General features: G+C 41.6%; 1 protein-coding gene across 5 annotated transcripts in view; it reads right to left on the reverse strand.

Moving 5' to 3' along the window:
- peak1 (pseudopodium-enriched atypical kinase 1) overlaps nucleotides 1-16,641 on the reverse strand; it is a 129,120-nt gene that overhangs the window by 12,549 nt on the left and 99,930 nt on the right. For all 5 annotated transcript variants that reach the window (XM_037766797.1, XM_037766794.1, XM_037766792.1 and 2 more), the window contains one exon: nucleotides 7,241-7,479. In XM_037766797.1, coding sequence (XP_037622725.1) covers nucleotides 7,241-7,479 — 239 coding nt within the window. The remainder of the gene's footprint in view (nucleotides 1-7,240; nucleotides 7,480-16,641) is intronic.

Below are 16,641 nucleotides of genomic sequence, written 5' to 3' on the forward strand. Positions count from 1 at the left end.
ACCTTATTTTTTCTGGGATGGTGGCGGGAGGGAATTGGAGGGTCGAGGGGTTGATTGGACTCCCTCGATGTTCTCTGGAGTCGAGGACCACAGAGGCAGGCGGGTCAGAGACGAGCGTCTGATAAGATGAAACGGAATAAAGGAGCCGTGCCGCTTGCATGATGGGAGTGAAACAGCCTGATAGTTTTAACTGAACGGGTTTACAAGGTCACAGACAACCCTACGGCGCAGCTTTTAACTCACCAGGGAATACCCCAATTTCTTTGAAGATCACAAAGAGAGGTGGCTGAGTGTTTCAAAGTCACATCTTTTGCCAAATTACTTTTCTCGTCCCCACGGTGAAGGCGTCTGCTTGAACAAACTACTACTACTAATGATCGCAAATGCTTGTTAAATGATACGAGCGACTCCTCACGTGTGCGTCACGCTGCCATCATCTTAAGAGAGCAAAAGAGGCCTTAAGAAAGAACTGTCGGGATGAAGTAAATGAGTCTCAGTAATCCTCCATGGGAGGGGTGTATTTAATGTGTTCCTCCACCAATCTGCAGTAATCCAACCAAGAAAACAACCGTCTCCCTCGTCCAGTCGGATCTTCTATTGCAGCAATGTGACTGTGACTAAATTACATAACTCAGTCTGTGATTGTCATTTCAAAGTCAAGAATACTTTTTAGAATCATAATACACACATAAATACATGTGGTGATAAAACAACCTGCATGGAGGGATTCAAAAATATTCCATAATAACCTTTCAGCATATTGTAATTCAAGTGTTCTTAGAGAAAACTAGACTTCTGCACCTCCTCATGGCTCTGACGGGAGACTTTGACCAATCACAGGTCATTTCAGAGAGAGAGTGTTCCTTCATATTAACAAATATTAACAAGCATGTATGCAATTATTTCTATTATACGAAAGTTTCAGTGTCATTGCTACAAGTTTCATTAAATGGCCTTTTAACACAACTACACAGAATGCTTAAATCTTGTAGTGAAGGATTTTGAACCTGCTATCTTATCGTTGCCTGGCTAGACTGTTCTGTCAATTCAATGAAACAAACAGTGGAACAGATGACAGATGTGTAGTAAAAGTAAAACCCCAAAATAAAACCCCCTGAGAAGTTTTTTTAAAAAAGTGTTTCAGAAAAGACGAACACAGTAATTTGAAACTGATCACCATCATAAGTAGAAAGTTATTTTTCTTATAATTTAAAACACACTTCTGGTCAACTAAACTTCTTCTGACCCGTGTCAATCTCTAGGAGATGAAACAGTGGAGAGTCCCAATCCCTTCAAAATCTGTTCCGGATTAAAAAGATAATTGCATTTTCTTCTTCTTATCAAACACAGAGCCTCTTCTGCTTCTGCTTTCTATTTCCTCACTACAAATCTGAGTACCAGAAATAGAGGCATCCAGCCCGTTGTCATTTACAGGGCGTCAAATACCGGCGTTTTGTCACGGCTGTCGGCGTTTAATACCGCTGCACAAGACGCTCTTTAACGGCAGCATGAGACACACCGAGCTTTCCATTAATTACAATGTAAACCCAAAACATCAAGTCACATTTTCACTGCACAAACGCAGTAGTTTTAAACCCAACCATGTTGTCTTTTCCTCAGTGGTTTTGTTGCCTAATCCAAAGCAAGTGTTTTTGTTTAACTCACGACATTAAGCACGTGTTTACTGCGACCGAAAAAGTGACGCCGAAGGGTCTGACAAAGCGTCCGTATTTGACAAATTGGGATGAGATTCTCCCTGCTGCTTGTTACACACATTCTTTGGCAAGACTGGCTTGATTTCCCTTTTCTTTAAGTATATAAATATTAGAATAATATATCATATATAACATACATTACAACTCACAAATGGGAGAGAATCATTTACTGTTTAGTCCATCTCCTCACTGAAACTGGACATGATTCAGCAACAACACTTTCTAATTGAAAGAAAAGTGACTTCCTACACTGATTGAAATACAAATATATTGTTCTTAACCTTGATGTATATTATATATATATACAAAACACTATTGAAAATGCCACATTAAGACAAACTAGAGACCAGTATTCTCCAACATTTGTTTGTGAGGAGATGAAGGAACTTGTTGCCGCAGCAGAATGATTACTGTTCCAACAAAACGATGGAGGAGGTGGGCAGAATGAAGAGGGGCAGAGGGGAGGAATGAAGCGAGAGCAGAGGAGTGGGTGATAAAAGTGAGGGAAGTGAAAGAGAAATACAAAGAGGCAAAAGGGGGGTTGAGCAGGAGGCACATGATAACAGAGAGACAAACGAGGAACAGGTGGTGAAGGAGACGAGAGATAAGGAGGAAAAACAAGCTCCCTACCTCAATTCCACTAATTCCTCAAAGTTTTTAGGTAAACACGGTGCGGCGGCGGCGGCAGCGCGGGGAGGGGAGGCAGAGTGAAACGCTTCTCCCTGCTTCCATCCTTGAGAGTCTGCACGGAGCCGCTGGTGCCAACAGGCAGCTCAACGCTCCCACCAGTACTGGAGATTTCTCAGTGAGCGAGGCAGCGAGTGCTCTGCCTCCTACTGCCTGATGCTCCGATTAAAACACAAGTGTGTGTGTGTGTGTGTGTGTGTGTGTGTATACTGTATATATAGCCAGAGAGAGAGAGAGAGAGAGAGACACTAAGTGAACGTGATGCCTCAACCAAAAATGTGTGAACAGATAGTGTAACTGGAGCGGAGGCAAATCAGTTCTATTTCTGCAATTCTGACAAGTAAAATAGACAGAAACTTCAAGTAGAGATCACACTCAGCGGCTATGATGTTCATCTTGAAGGCCACACACACACTCTCTACCAGACACAAATATTGTGCTGTTACTGTACGATGTTTCAAGGCAGACAAACACACACACACACACACACTCCTACCTCGTTTCTCATTAGCAGCATGCAGAAGAGTAAAATCAGGCTGCAGGCAGCTCATCACGCATCATCCAGGGAGCTTTTAACATCTTCACAATATATCCATCCACAGAGCTCACACACACAGAAAACACATACCCTTGTATAAAAAACTAATTAGTGCACATATAAACACAAACACTTTGTCTCTGATGAATCCTTTAACAAGCCCCACACTCCTTTTAAACCTCACAACACAATCACACGAGTAAACACACAGTGAAGCAGCTCAGTAATGCATCGGCTCCACAAACCCACACTCTCCTCTCTCCACTCTAACACTTTGCATTTCTATTTTCTTTTTCCTCTCTCACACACCACTTGATCACAGCGAGATCCTTTCCCACACACAGAGAGCTTCATGTTTTAAGTGCCCGGCTGTGTTTGACAGCTTCTCCTCCTCCTCTCGCTACTGCCGAAAAAAAAAAGCCACCAAAACCTGTAATACTGAGCTGCTGACAAAACCCCATGATGAAATGTCCACTGTCAACTAGTCAGGGGCTGTAATAGAGGGACTTTGTCATCGTGGTATTCTAGGAATATAAAATTGAAGTCTGCAGTAGTATTATAAACCAGAGAGGGTGTTTGGGCCCATTTGTTATTTCAGATTTTCCATTTCTAGCCGTGTGATAGCCTGGAGACCTGTCCAGAGTTTACCCCGCCTTCACTCGGCTGGGATCGGCTCCAGGCCCCCCCCCCCCGCCCCCCGCAGACCTCCGCCAAGGTGCCTGGATTTAAAAACAGATCACAGCTCACAGCCGGCGGTATCGTGAGGTGGTCGGCTTATTATTAACACGGTGTGTTTCCGTGTAACGTGTCGGCGGATGCCTCTCTCATTCAGCAGCCTTGTTATGTCTGTATAACGTTACACTACGTTGTCTCTCATCCCGTCATCTATCGTTTTTTTCTTTCTCACCGCGGACGGCCAGCAGCTGCCGCCGCACCTCGGGATTCTCGCCACACATCCACACATGTATCTCTCTGCTCTGAGAAGAAGGAAGGAGGCGGGGTCACTCGTCATCAACGCATCATCAGTTACACTGCACATGTGTTATACCCTGAGGTCTTAATGTTGTGGCTGATTGGAATCCGTAAAACAATTCCTGAATCCGGATCATGACTCAGATCGCCACCAAAATCTAATGGATTGTTCATTGTGCCACACCCCACCCCTCCAAAACATTTCATTCAAACCCATCACGGACTTTTGGAGTAATCCTGCTATCAGACAGACAGACAAACAAACAAACAAACAAACAAACCAACACCGGCGAAAACATAACCTCCTTGTCATTAATACAAATTTGCCCCTCTTGCCATTTTGATTTCTTGCTTTCAAAAAGAAAAAAATAAATCTTTGCACTGCTGTCTCGCTCCCAAATCTCTCTCCCATTTTCTAAACTGAAAGGTTGTTTGAAACAGCTCACCACGTCCATGAAGAATACCAGGAGAATTGAGAATGAGACAGCAGTATGCCGGCTGAATTTTTGTCTTTTTGGGATAGCAGGTGCACCTCCAAATGATTTATAGATGTGCTTCTACCTTACAGCAGATCACACTATACCAATCTTTAGCTTCAAATGATGTCACAGACATTAAGAGCAGAGATTTTGGGATATTTTGCTTCCATAACGTGTCTTCTTTCAGACTAGTGGAAAGTTTCTGCTTCTATAACTCACTGTGTTAATTTACAGTGGAAAGCTCAGATTATACAACTTGACTTTTTATTCTCACAGGAAGCTGTTTTTATCTGCTAGAAAAGATTAGATTTGTGTACTACAGCACAAGCAGAGGAGTCACGTGAAAATGAGTCAACTGCTTGCAAGTGTAAAACTCAGTGTGGAGGTTTTCCACAGACTTTCATATCTTGACTCAAAGTGGCCTTGAACATTGCCGTGCCAGATCAGACTATTAAGAACATTTAGAGAACAAAAACATTATGATAATTAGTCTTGGCTATAACATGAGGATAAAAGCTGTCATGTCATTAATAGCAGTACTGTGGCCAGTCGTGTGATCGATACATATTCTTGTGATGTGGTTATTAGTGCAGCCCTACTTCAAACACATCAGTCATATCAAATCTGGTTTTCAGAAACGCAGCAAGAGAAAGAGACAAAGAAGAAGAATATAAAGTATATGATATATAGATGGAAACAGGAGGGTAATCTGTTGAATCATGTGATTACACGTCTGCATGTCCAATAAAAAAAACAAATGGCCCTGATGAGAATTAGACAGAAGCAGCCCCACGAAAAGGAGCACTAACTCCGGGGCATATATTTCCACCTCTAGCTGAAATAACATATTTCTAGTTATTCTAGATTCCAAGTTACAGGCTGTGTGTGACAAGATGTGTCTGTCAGCTGTTTTAGCAGGGAATAAATTATGACTTGTCACATGTGGAGGTGTGCTGATGCTGAAGAAAAGTAACATTTAGGGGTGAAGTGAGCTGCAGATGCTGAGGACTGACAGATTCTGGCAAAATCCATCCCCTGACTGCAGTTACCCTGATAACCCTCTGAGACCCACAATAGACACGTTTTTGTCTTTTTTTACGGGGGTACAGGGGGTCTTTAGGGGGAGATGGCAGGTCAACAGTAGATGTCACATAAAAGTGGTGTCCATCATCTGAAAGCTAAGAACCTGGAGATTAATCTGAGATGCAGCTCAGCACTGTGTGTCAAATTGTTCTAGTACTTATATGTCTCAGAAGTTGTTGCAGTAATTTTGGGATTGATACCATTTGTTACACAGCTTTGGTGCTAAATGTAACCATTGTTTTTACCACTCAAGAATTGATAAAATGGTTAATAATCCTTCCAAAATACCACATTAGCACACCAAGACCTTGAGGAAGAAAAAGACATGCTGTGCTTTGGTATCAAAAACTTTTGACATTTGGAGATTTCTGCAAGAATTGCAGTTTTCAGTGATTGGATGGCGAGTACTTCTGTTCTGGAAACAGCTCAGAAACCCCCTTATTGTCAGTCTAGCTAGGAAAGCCACCCATCCTCTGAATGCTCTCGGTCCCTAGTTTGTGGTTGTAAAGTTTCATGAGGCTGTGATTATCCTAGAGGTCACCACAGGTCATTCTATACAGTGAGGTCAAGTTTAAAAAAATGGTCTCACTACAACAAAATGTTATTTAGCCTCCTTCCCGACTTCTTAGGTTAGGCTATGGTTGTTACTAATAGATTTCTAGTTTCACATGGTCACTCTAGCTCTTAAACTGAACCTGCTAACAGCCTCTGAAAAACAGTAAAGTCGGTCGGGATGGCGGGTCTCAACAGAACCATATGTGCTGCTTTATTTTTTTGTTAAAAAAAAACATCATCTGTGTTCAGTTTTATAAAATACAAATCAATACATAAAAAGCAGATGCAAATTAACCACGTATTGCTTTTTTTATTGCTCTGAGGGATTGTGGTGCACAATCAGCAGCTCATTTGCATTTTCTCCCTGTGTTTCTCTTCATCTATTTTTTATGAGCAGTAGTATATTCTGAGCTGCACGAGGACCTCGTTCACGGTGAATTACAGCAAACCGAGTCTTTTGCAGAAGGAAACAAACAAATTTTGGAAGCATTACGACGTAAAGTAGTGGCAGTTGTAGCATACGGTCATGTTGTGGTGAGTGGATTAGCAGAAGGAACATGCTCATTTAAACAACAAATGCTTGTAGACGTTGTGGTAGCCCCACTTACCTACACAGCACAGTTAATGGGGACCTATCATTGCTTTTGTGCTTTTTCTCTTTCCTTTACTGTGTTGTATCGTTTTTTGTGCATGTAAAAGGTCTGCAAAGTTACAAAGCCCAAAGTCCACGCCAAAGGGAGTTACTCTCCCCCACATAAACTCTGCTCCTAGAATGCCTTGCTTGAAGTCCCGCCTTTTCTTCCGTAACGTGGTGATGTCACCAAGCAACAGACTTTGCCTAGCGGCTAGTTTGGCACGCCCTCAAACAAAGCTAGTTAGAGCAGAGGTGGAGCGGAGTCGGAAGAGTTGGGTTCGGTTGTACCAATCAGAGCAGACTGAGCTTTTTGAGAGGAAAGGAGGAGGGGAGAGCGGGGGGGGGGCTCAAACAGAGCGTTTCAGACAGAGGGTGAAAAGAGGAGCTGCAGCACAGCCGGTTTGAGAAAAATAAAGCGTTTTTGAACATTAAAGCATGTAAACATGTTCTAGTAGAAATCCAAAATACAAGAATGCACCTGAAAATAAGCATAATATGTCCTCTTTAAATACTGCTTTAAGCTTTATGATAAACAAGTTTAAGACCAACAAATCATCTTGCATTACATCATTCTTACCCATGTTGCTGTACGTGGCGCTGCACTGACTGGAGGCGGGAGAGTGGGAGTGATTCCCGTCCTCCTCTGGCTCTCCGAGGCTGGCGCTGCCCTCGCTGGCTGAAGCTGGTGTGGCAACCTGGCTGGCATGGCCCTCCTCTCCCTCCCCGAGCACCAGCCCCAGATTCACTTTGGCAAGCAGGGAGGCGGCGCCAGGCAGCTCCCGATCCCTGGCATTGCTGGCGCCGACTGGTACCTGGCTGCAGATGACAGAGAGAGGCGCACGGCTCGTTTAGTTACGAAAATGTGGAATACTCGCTCCATTAACGGTCTGATTAAGTTAGTATTGTTTTCCTTTCTCCTTTTGTTTGTAATCTATGATACTATTCCCTCCACTGCTTTGAGTTTGTTTCATTATTCGGTCGGTAATGAGGTTCAATTCTGCGTGAAAAGAGCTGCAAAACAAGTCAGAAAAGAACGGGATGAGAATAGCGAGCTCTATTGTTGAGACGGTAGTGTTTGTAGATGATAAACGGGCTGCTATTGATAAGGGCTTCAGTCTGTCATTGTTCATTTTGTCTATAACAGATAACTGTATCTAACATCACAGGATATGAACAAAACATGTACAACAATGTTTTTTTTCCTCAATCTTTCAAATCACTGTCTGCACCACTTCATCTTTCTTCTGAGCGAGTGATGAATTAGAGCGAGGGGGGGGGCTTCTGAAGCCTGCCGGTGTGTTTTATATGCAACTACACATACGTTGCCTGAGGGAAGGTGTAAGAAAGACACAAAGCAGGTCACAATGGCGCGTGATAATATGTTTTGAAGATCCCCTTTGTGACGGTGGGTGTCTATGATTTGAGGTGTTTAATGAGGTGAGATGAATTTCATCTGCCGCAGCAGACTGATCAAGAGGTGTGGTGACAAGGTGACAGACTCAAATGTGATCATTAGACGTCTTTAAAGAATAAAATCAGATACTTACTGAGGCATTCTGAAGCTTACAAGATTAGACTAAAGAATAATTGTGATCTCCTCGTCTGCTGACTGACAGATTTAAAGTGCAGTGACATTGATTGTCACCTCAAGAAATCCATGTGAGCATTATGGAGTGAGTCATTATGAAACACGGCGCCTGTCGTCTTTATGATTAGCTGCGTTTTATGTCTCTGTTGTAACGCTGCTCTTACAGCAGAGATGAATATATAATGCTCCCTATAACGGTTGCCATAAACTTCATAATGTACCGACAGTGGTCCAGCTGAGTTGTGAGTACTAGAGATCTGGGTCGTATCTTACAGTTACTCAGGGTGTGTTATCGCTGACAGTGTCGAGATTGCACAGTGACTCCAATCACAGTGTGAAAGCCCTGGGGATGCTGTGACGAGACCTGTCGTATATTGTAGCTCGCTGCTGCCGGAGATGCAAGTTATACAGGCGATCTGCCACACACAGCATGGTTAGCAAGTGACAGGACCACAATTCCCTTTCGGGCCTGTGTGCATCGCCATATTATTGCACTATGAATAAAATCTTTCTGACACGTCTAACGCGGTCAGACACCAGCTTGAATTTACAGGTACCATGTGAAGTTTTTGACCACTGGCAATGCTGTAGAGCAGTTTTTTACCTCCACCAAAGCTGAAGGTCTAGGAAGGAGGTTATGTTTTCACCAGCATTGGTTTGTTTGTTTGTTTGTTTGTTTGTTTGTTGGTTTGTCCGTTTGGAGGATAACTCCAAAAGTCTGCGATGGATTTGAATTAATTTTTTTGGAGGGGTGGGTCGGGCTTAAAACTACTACGTTTGTAAAGTGAAAATGAAATTGATCATTGTGAACATAGGACACGAAGGAACAGCTGATTGTAACATGAAAGCGAAACTTAACGCACAGGACACGAACAGCGGTCTCCTGGATGAATGTCCTGTGTTTGTTGGACTGCAGTAACTTCCCAGCAGGGGGCAACAATACCACTTAGTTAAGGTTAGGAAAATGTCATTTTTGGCCTAAAAATAGGTATGTAAAGTAAGTACAACACATATGGAAACAACGTACCATAAGTACAGAAAACATGTCACAAACGTCACTAACTAGCGTAGCATATTCACGCAGATGCATTTACATTGCAGTCAGTACAGACTACTTGGTGTACAATAACATGCCAAAAACAAGAACGGTGTTCTGCCATGTGCATTATCGTGTCATTATGTGCCTTTTCGTGTGACCGGGCTGCTTCATCACAAAACAATTAACAGAGAAGTTCACAGAGAACACGACTACTGGGATGAAATCATGTGATATAGTAACAAAAAGAAAACACTGATCACAGCAATAACAATTACAATTTGCTATGCAGAGGGCAAACTTATACATGACAACCGTTTGGCAGTAAAGAGAGCAGCTGCACAAAAACAGGAAGAGCTAAAAAGGGAACATTTTGTTCAACAAAGCCTTTCCTTTTAATTAAAGTTAACTACAACATCAAGTCACAACTAGATTTGATTTTTCCACAGTCACCTGGGTATCTGTGTCTTGCCGCTCTATGCTGAATAAACCTCAACAGCTGGTGTTTCATCGAGAGCCATCTGGGATCAGTCTGCCCCTCTGATCACAGTAAATAAGATACTCAAAGCAACCTGGTTTCTGCCCTCTGATCTGATAACAGTTCAGCCGCGGCCTTTCACCGTGACCTGAGTGAGACATTACAGCCTCAGGCCACCTGGGTTGTGACCACCCAGGTTGGGCGGCACTCTAAAATACTGTCGATTTTAACCCCCATTTTAATACACAAGATACCTGCTACCTGCTGCATCTCTTCATGGCTTGTCCAGCCATCTGCTCTACATTTCAGATGCTGTTGTGGTGGCATATTGTTTACTCTTCTGGCACTGCTGTTTTGAGTTTTAATCTTTTTTTTTTTTAATCCATTTGTCTTTCCTGTCCTTCTGCTGAATAATAAAATGGTACTTAAAAAATAGCTCAAAGTAAAACAAAAAAGGTCACGAAAAGTTCACAGAGCTGATGTCATAGCCGCAGGTGTTGTTATGGGTGGGGCGGGCTGGCAGTAATGTTTGTATTAGCCTTAATCAGACGTGTCATTTCCTTTGACTGGAACTGTGATTACACATGTTGCTAATGTGACTAATGATTTATGTGTGTCATAGCTAAAAATCCCTGTGACGAACAAGTATGGCTCAAGAGACGACAGAGCTCATGGAGGTCTTTGTCCAACTGAATATTTGAGGCCTGTAGAACACTTTTTTAAAGCGTCTAGTGCATAATTGAAAAGCAAAAGACAATTCTTCTATCACCAACAAGTTGGCCAGTTATTCACAGCCAGAGAGTGTAAAATCAAGAGCCAAAGTCCTAAAATATTAAAGAGACATTTGCCTGAATAATCATTTTGGGTACTTGTGTGTTGGAGATGTGTGATGCAGAAAAAACATTGAATTAAAGGAACAGTTCGTAGGATGTGGCGGTTTCTAGCGGTGAGGTTTCAGATTAAAACTTCTCCCGAGTGTCAAGCCTGTGGGATTGCTACGGTGGCTGACGCGAAAACGCGAGTGAGTGGTGAAGTAAGAGAGAGAGAGAGCAGCGACGAACAGAGCGAGTAACTTAATCGACTCCGGCCCAAGCAGGAAAAGTTAACAGTGTTTGGTTTGTCCGTTCTGGGCTACGGTATCAACAGAACAAACCGGTTAATGACTACATCTAATACCATTATCTCGTAGCCCTCCAAAAACAAAGGAAGCTAACCTGAAAACAGTTTGTGCAATTGCTATTATGCTGGCATTTCTGAGACATGGATTTCATATGAAAGCAGCGCTCTTTAGAAAAAAACACAAGTACAATATTTTGACGATGACGTGATAACAAAGTGTGGGAAAAGTCCCAGCAGCCCATGTGTCTGTCTCTACCCTGGGGCTCTGTGTCTGAGGAAAACACCAGATCTGACATGTTTATGATCCATCTTTGTAGACCACGAGCCCTCGGTGTCTCTTTTAAACAAGAGTAGATCGATAGCCTCTGAGATGCCACAGTGCATTACTTTAGCACTTGCCAGCGTGCCAGCAGTAGACAGTTGATATAAAAGGCCCATCACATAGTTGTGAGCCAGCTGGAAAACACAGAGTAAGTAAGCGGTGAAGAGATGGAGGTGTAAATAAAAGAGTAAAATTAAAAAAAAAGAAATAGCATATACTGTAGTACAGTGTGTTATAATCGAATGCAGAAATATTGGCAACTTAACTTACTATACTGTATTGTGCACAAGCGTACAACTAATATTAATCACACTGAAAACCAGACTACTAATGGGTTACACAAAACTGCCCAAAAGAACATTAAATGACAAAGAAGACAATCTCCAGCACATAATCCTGTATGAACAAAGCATCCAGTGTGGATACACACCTTGAGAGGCCCTTGACATAATAAATACCTTTATGGCTGCTACATGTTTCAATGTCAGGACCTGACTTGTTCAGACAGCATGAAGCTGCCCCTGCAGTGCATTTTACTGATTCTCAAACCTTCTCTGTTACGAGAAATGAAAAAATCTCTGATCCAAAACACAAATCACATAATCTCAAAAAATAAACACTCCTCCCTACTAAGTCAATATGACTTCAAATGACCTGGATGGTCAAAGGTATTCACAGAGGTGAACGACAGAAACAGGTTTTTGGTTCTTACCCACTGTAGTTGCTCACACAGCTTCCCATCTGGGAACCTTGAATACAAGGAAACGTTGAATTCACATTCTAGGAAGAGCAGTAATAGCAGGTTTGGCCAGTTACGAAGAATCCAAAAGTATTTTCCTGCATGTGTTCTTTCCCTGTCTTCTCCCTTTATGAATGCTCTTACCTGCCTAAGGTAATGTGTGCTTGCCAGCGCTGAAGAGCACGCCCATTGTTAGCCAATAAAATGGCTTCCAGTCCAAAAAAAAGGAAAAAAAAGCAAGCATTGTTAACCCCTCATCTGCTGATCAAAACAAAAGGTCTGTAGAATGACCTGTTCATGACATGCAATCACTGACCTGCTGGCAAGTTTACGAAGTTCTTTCACTTACTGCAAAATACATTTGCACCAACGGTATTTTGTTTCATATCAAGCAAGTGGGACTAAATGTGTTTTGGAGACATATTTTAAACAGCAAGGATTAACTAATAATTTTAGCAACAGCTTTGGATGCACAGAATCTAGTTTTTGAGGACTTTAAAGCTCCAGTACTTTGCAGAAGCACTGACTTGAAAAAACAACAACAAATCTATTCAACCTTCTTTAAAACTGGAGGGACCTTGCAGCTAAAAACAAGACACAAGACTAGATATTAAAGAACACTTCCCTGTGAGACTTGTTTTCACATTTTACAAACACACTCTTTCTGCAGACTTTGATTTTGTCACGTCTTCTTCCTCCACACCACCACAGGAAGCTCAGGCCCCGAGGGAGAGGTTTAGCTATTTTCTGTTTATGGGTCAGCTCAAAACCATGTGCCAATACCTGAGATAAACATCAAACAGACAGTGGAGCCAACACTGTAACCTACTACCAACAACACACCGAGTGAATAAATGAGTTACTCATTGACAGGTTCACAGTGAAGGCTGTAAACAGCCGGGATCATAAAAGAATGTTTTTAAGAGACAGATGCAAAGAGAATAGGGCACACTAGACCAAAGGTGAGCTGCTTTAAAGTGTGATGTATTAAACCTGGTATGATTCCACATTGACTTGTGTTTGTGGCTAGACAGTATGGGAATGCGTCTCCTACAATACTGCAAAAACTAGGGCTATCAAAGTTAGGTGGTAGCGGGATATACAAACTTATGCTAAATTTTGAAGAGGAAAATACTATCATGGCCATTTTCAAAGGGGTCTTTTGACCTCTGACCTCCAGATATGTGAATGAAAATGAGTTCTATGGGTACCCACGAGTCTCCCCTTCACAGACATGCCCACTTTATGATAATCACATGCAGTTTGGGGCAAGTCATAGTCAAGTCAGCACACTGACACACTGACAGCTGTTGTTGTCTGTTGGGCTGCAGTTTGCCATGGTGATTTGAGCATATTTTTTATGCTAAATGCAGTACCTGCGAGGGTTTCTGGACAATATCTGTCATTGTTTTGTGTTGTTAATTGATTTCCAATAATAAATATATACATACATTTGCATAAAGCAAGCACATTTGTTCACTCCCATGTTGATAAGAGTATTAAATATGTGTCAAATCTCCCTTTTGAGACATTTTGAACAGATAAAAAATGTGTGATTAATTTGCAATTAATCGCGATTTACTATGGACAATCATGCCATTCAATATTAATCGATTAAATGTTTCTATTGCAAGCAGCTGTTCGATATTTTTCAGTACTACCTGCTTATTATAAACAGGAAAAATATTTAGTATAAGCAGTTTTGTATCAGTTCATCTTCATTGCTGACATCAACTCTGGAGACGAAACTTGGTATTGACCACTATTGAAAAAACAGCTAACTTTCGAGGACGCAGGAAAACATTTTGAGTAATTCTTCATCCTCTGTGTGATGTGATGATAACCCAGCTTTACTCTAATGACTCTCCAATACATACAGTACACCAGCATGCACCCAGTTTTAACATGACATTACCTATAGACATCTCAAATTAATAGCAAAACCAGCGCACTCTTGATTCTTGCACCTCTTGTTATAAAGTAAGAGAAGGACAGGAACTTCTGGAAGAAATAAAAGAAGACTAGATCTGAAACTTCAGGAGGAGAAAAAAGGCAGGGAAGCCATAAAGGAGACAGAATGGGGACGAGCTCTTGACAGGATGGAGGAGAGAAATATTGAAGAGTTCACAGTGCTGCGGGCTCAAAGGAGAAACGTGTGGCATGGAAGGCATGGAAGAGGAGCAAAAACTACACGAAACAGAGACAGTGATGGTGGAAAGCCATGCACCGTGGAAACAAGCCAGAAGATATGGATAATATGAAGGTGGCAGCAGGGATACAAGGAGAGGAGAAGAAACAGATACAGGGCAGCGTAAGGTGGAAGTCAGAATGTGAGGGATCAGGTGAGAACATCTGAACGAGTTGAGCCTGAGCTATACTGTATGTAGATGTGACGAATGCAAAGTAAATAATTCATAACACAGTATTATTCCTACTAATCATGTGAGTGGCTGTGGGATGCATTTTGTGACACTCTCCCAATATATCAAAGTCCAGATGCTGTGCAGTGTCTGGTTTCAGTTAGTTTCCTGTGCTTGATTAAAAAATAAATGGGAATGTGCCTCATTCAGAAAACAACCCAACATCCCAGGAAGAGGTAGTACTGTAGAGAGCACTCAGCTTAAGTTAAAAGTACTCTCTCACTGTGGAAGCTCTTATATAGAAAAATAACCTTTTCTTTTGTTTGAAGCCCAGTCACGACTTTTACAAAACTTTCACTAATTAGTCAGTTTGCATCATATTTCATTTGTTGGGGTACACATGCATTTATAAAATCATGCAGGAAGTGATAGAAGAAAAAATGTCCTCTTATTTTTGTGTTCGTATCCACAATTTGATCTTATTTTGTTAGTACCCACTAATTTCTGGGATTCACCAATGTTTTCTTATTTTTGCTTTTCTCTTAGGTAAGAGACATTTTTATGAGTCAAATGCAATATTACCAAGATAAGAAAAAAAACATCTTGCTTTCACAGTCCACAAATTGTTTGTCCAACACAAGGAAACATAAGTTTTAAATTTGAGGATGTTTAAAAAGAAATGCATGGATATCATATAATCAAATTTAGATTATTATATGTTTTAGAGTAATTATAATGATTAAATTAGTGGGCTAAAGAAATACTATTGGTCCTTTGATTCCATTTAAGACTATAACAACTTATGTTTTATTTTTAGAGAAGATATAAGATACTTTTAAGAGAATGTTGCTACATAAGGCCCAATGTTACACCCACTGGTTTAATGAAACTTTTACTATTTCTTACCAACTGATTGTGCCAGATGCATCAGGATGAGTCAGACAATTCATTACTGAATCACCTACTATAGAGCTTGAGTTGGAGTTTGGAGTTAGATTTCAGATATTTTTTAACCTAGGTTTAATTAATCCTTGATCCAATCATGTACATATTTATCTGAAGTTCAAATGTATTTTTCTTGCTGTCAAACAGTCAGCTTTTATATATTGTGCTAAAACAATGATCAACACAAAATGGAGAGTGCATTATGCTGTCTAAGTGATTAGTGCTTCACATTATTAGCAATGCTTTCACTATACAGCTTTCCTGATAAATTAGTTTGTTTTTTTTGGCCACTGCAGAATCCATTTGACTGATTACCATCTTTGAGCATTTCTGGGCACTTGACTTCATTTTTAAGGCGAAACAAATCACGTCCAGCAGAAACAAGCTTATAATTTAGGACAGAAAATACAAGCGTATCAGACACATCTGGGTTATCTTTATCTGGCAACATTAGTCACACTGCCGGAAACTTACCCCAAGAAGTTAAAAACAAAGGGCAACGGCAGGTCACAGAGAAATAATGAACGTATTATGCAAGAACACAACAACAACACTGCCAAGTAGACTGATGAGTGTGTGTGTGTGTCTGTGAGAGAGTGAGGCTTTGATGTAATTTGAGGAGCTAAAGGGAATATGCCTTCTAAAGCAGTGATTAATAAGAGTAGAGGTTGGTCCGACTGCTGTTGGATGACTCGTAACACACTGTGAGGTCCCGTCCTGAAGGGAGAACCACTGAGCACAGAGCCTGCTGTTCAGGTAATAGATGACATTAAGGAAGAGACCACATAGGCTGTACGGCCCATGCTGCTGGCTGGGAAAGTGGGCGAGCAGACGTGCCAAATTAAGATCAAACACCTCTAGAATCTGTGATGAGGGATCTGTGTGATAGGGGGAGAAGCATCCCTGGCACTTTGGAGGAGCAGCTGGCAAAGGTTGAGCATCTTAATTTAAACTGGGTGCCATGAATGCTCTGAAGGGAGTGCATGTGGGTAATGGTAATACGGGCACTGCATGAGAAATAATTCATTAGATCAGCAAGAGGTGATGTAGGAAGAGCATGAGTGGACTTTGATAGAATTACGGAGAATTCCACTACAAACATTTGAGACAAAGGCATGCAAATGTAAAAGCTATATTCATCTTACAGCAGCTCAAAGTATCATTCACCTCTTAAAACTTCTCCTCAAAGGTTCATCTTTCTTCAATACCAGTATAATGGCATTCTGTCTGAGGGCCACAATCCTACAGGTCTTATCAACCAGCCCATTCTCATTCCCAGGGCGTCGAATACCGACGCTTTGTCACGGCCGTCAGCGTGCGACCCTTTAGCGCCGGTCTGCAATGCACAGGGCGTTGCATTAACTACAATGTAAATCCAACCGCGGCAACAG

Source organism: Sebastes umbrosus, chromosome 4 (assembly GCF_015220745.1).
Source record: "Sebastes umbrosus isolate fSebUmb1 chromosome 4, fSebUmb1.pri, whole genome shotgun sequence".
NCBI lineage: Eukaryota > Metazoa > Chordata > Actinopteri > Perciformes > Sebastidae > Sebastes > Sebastes umbrosus.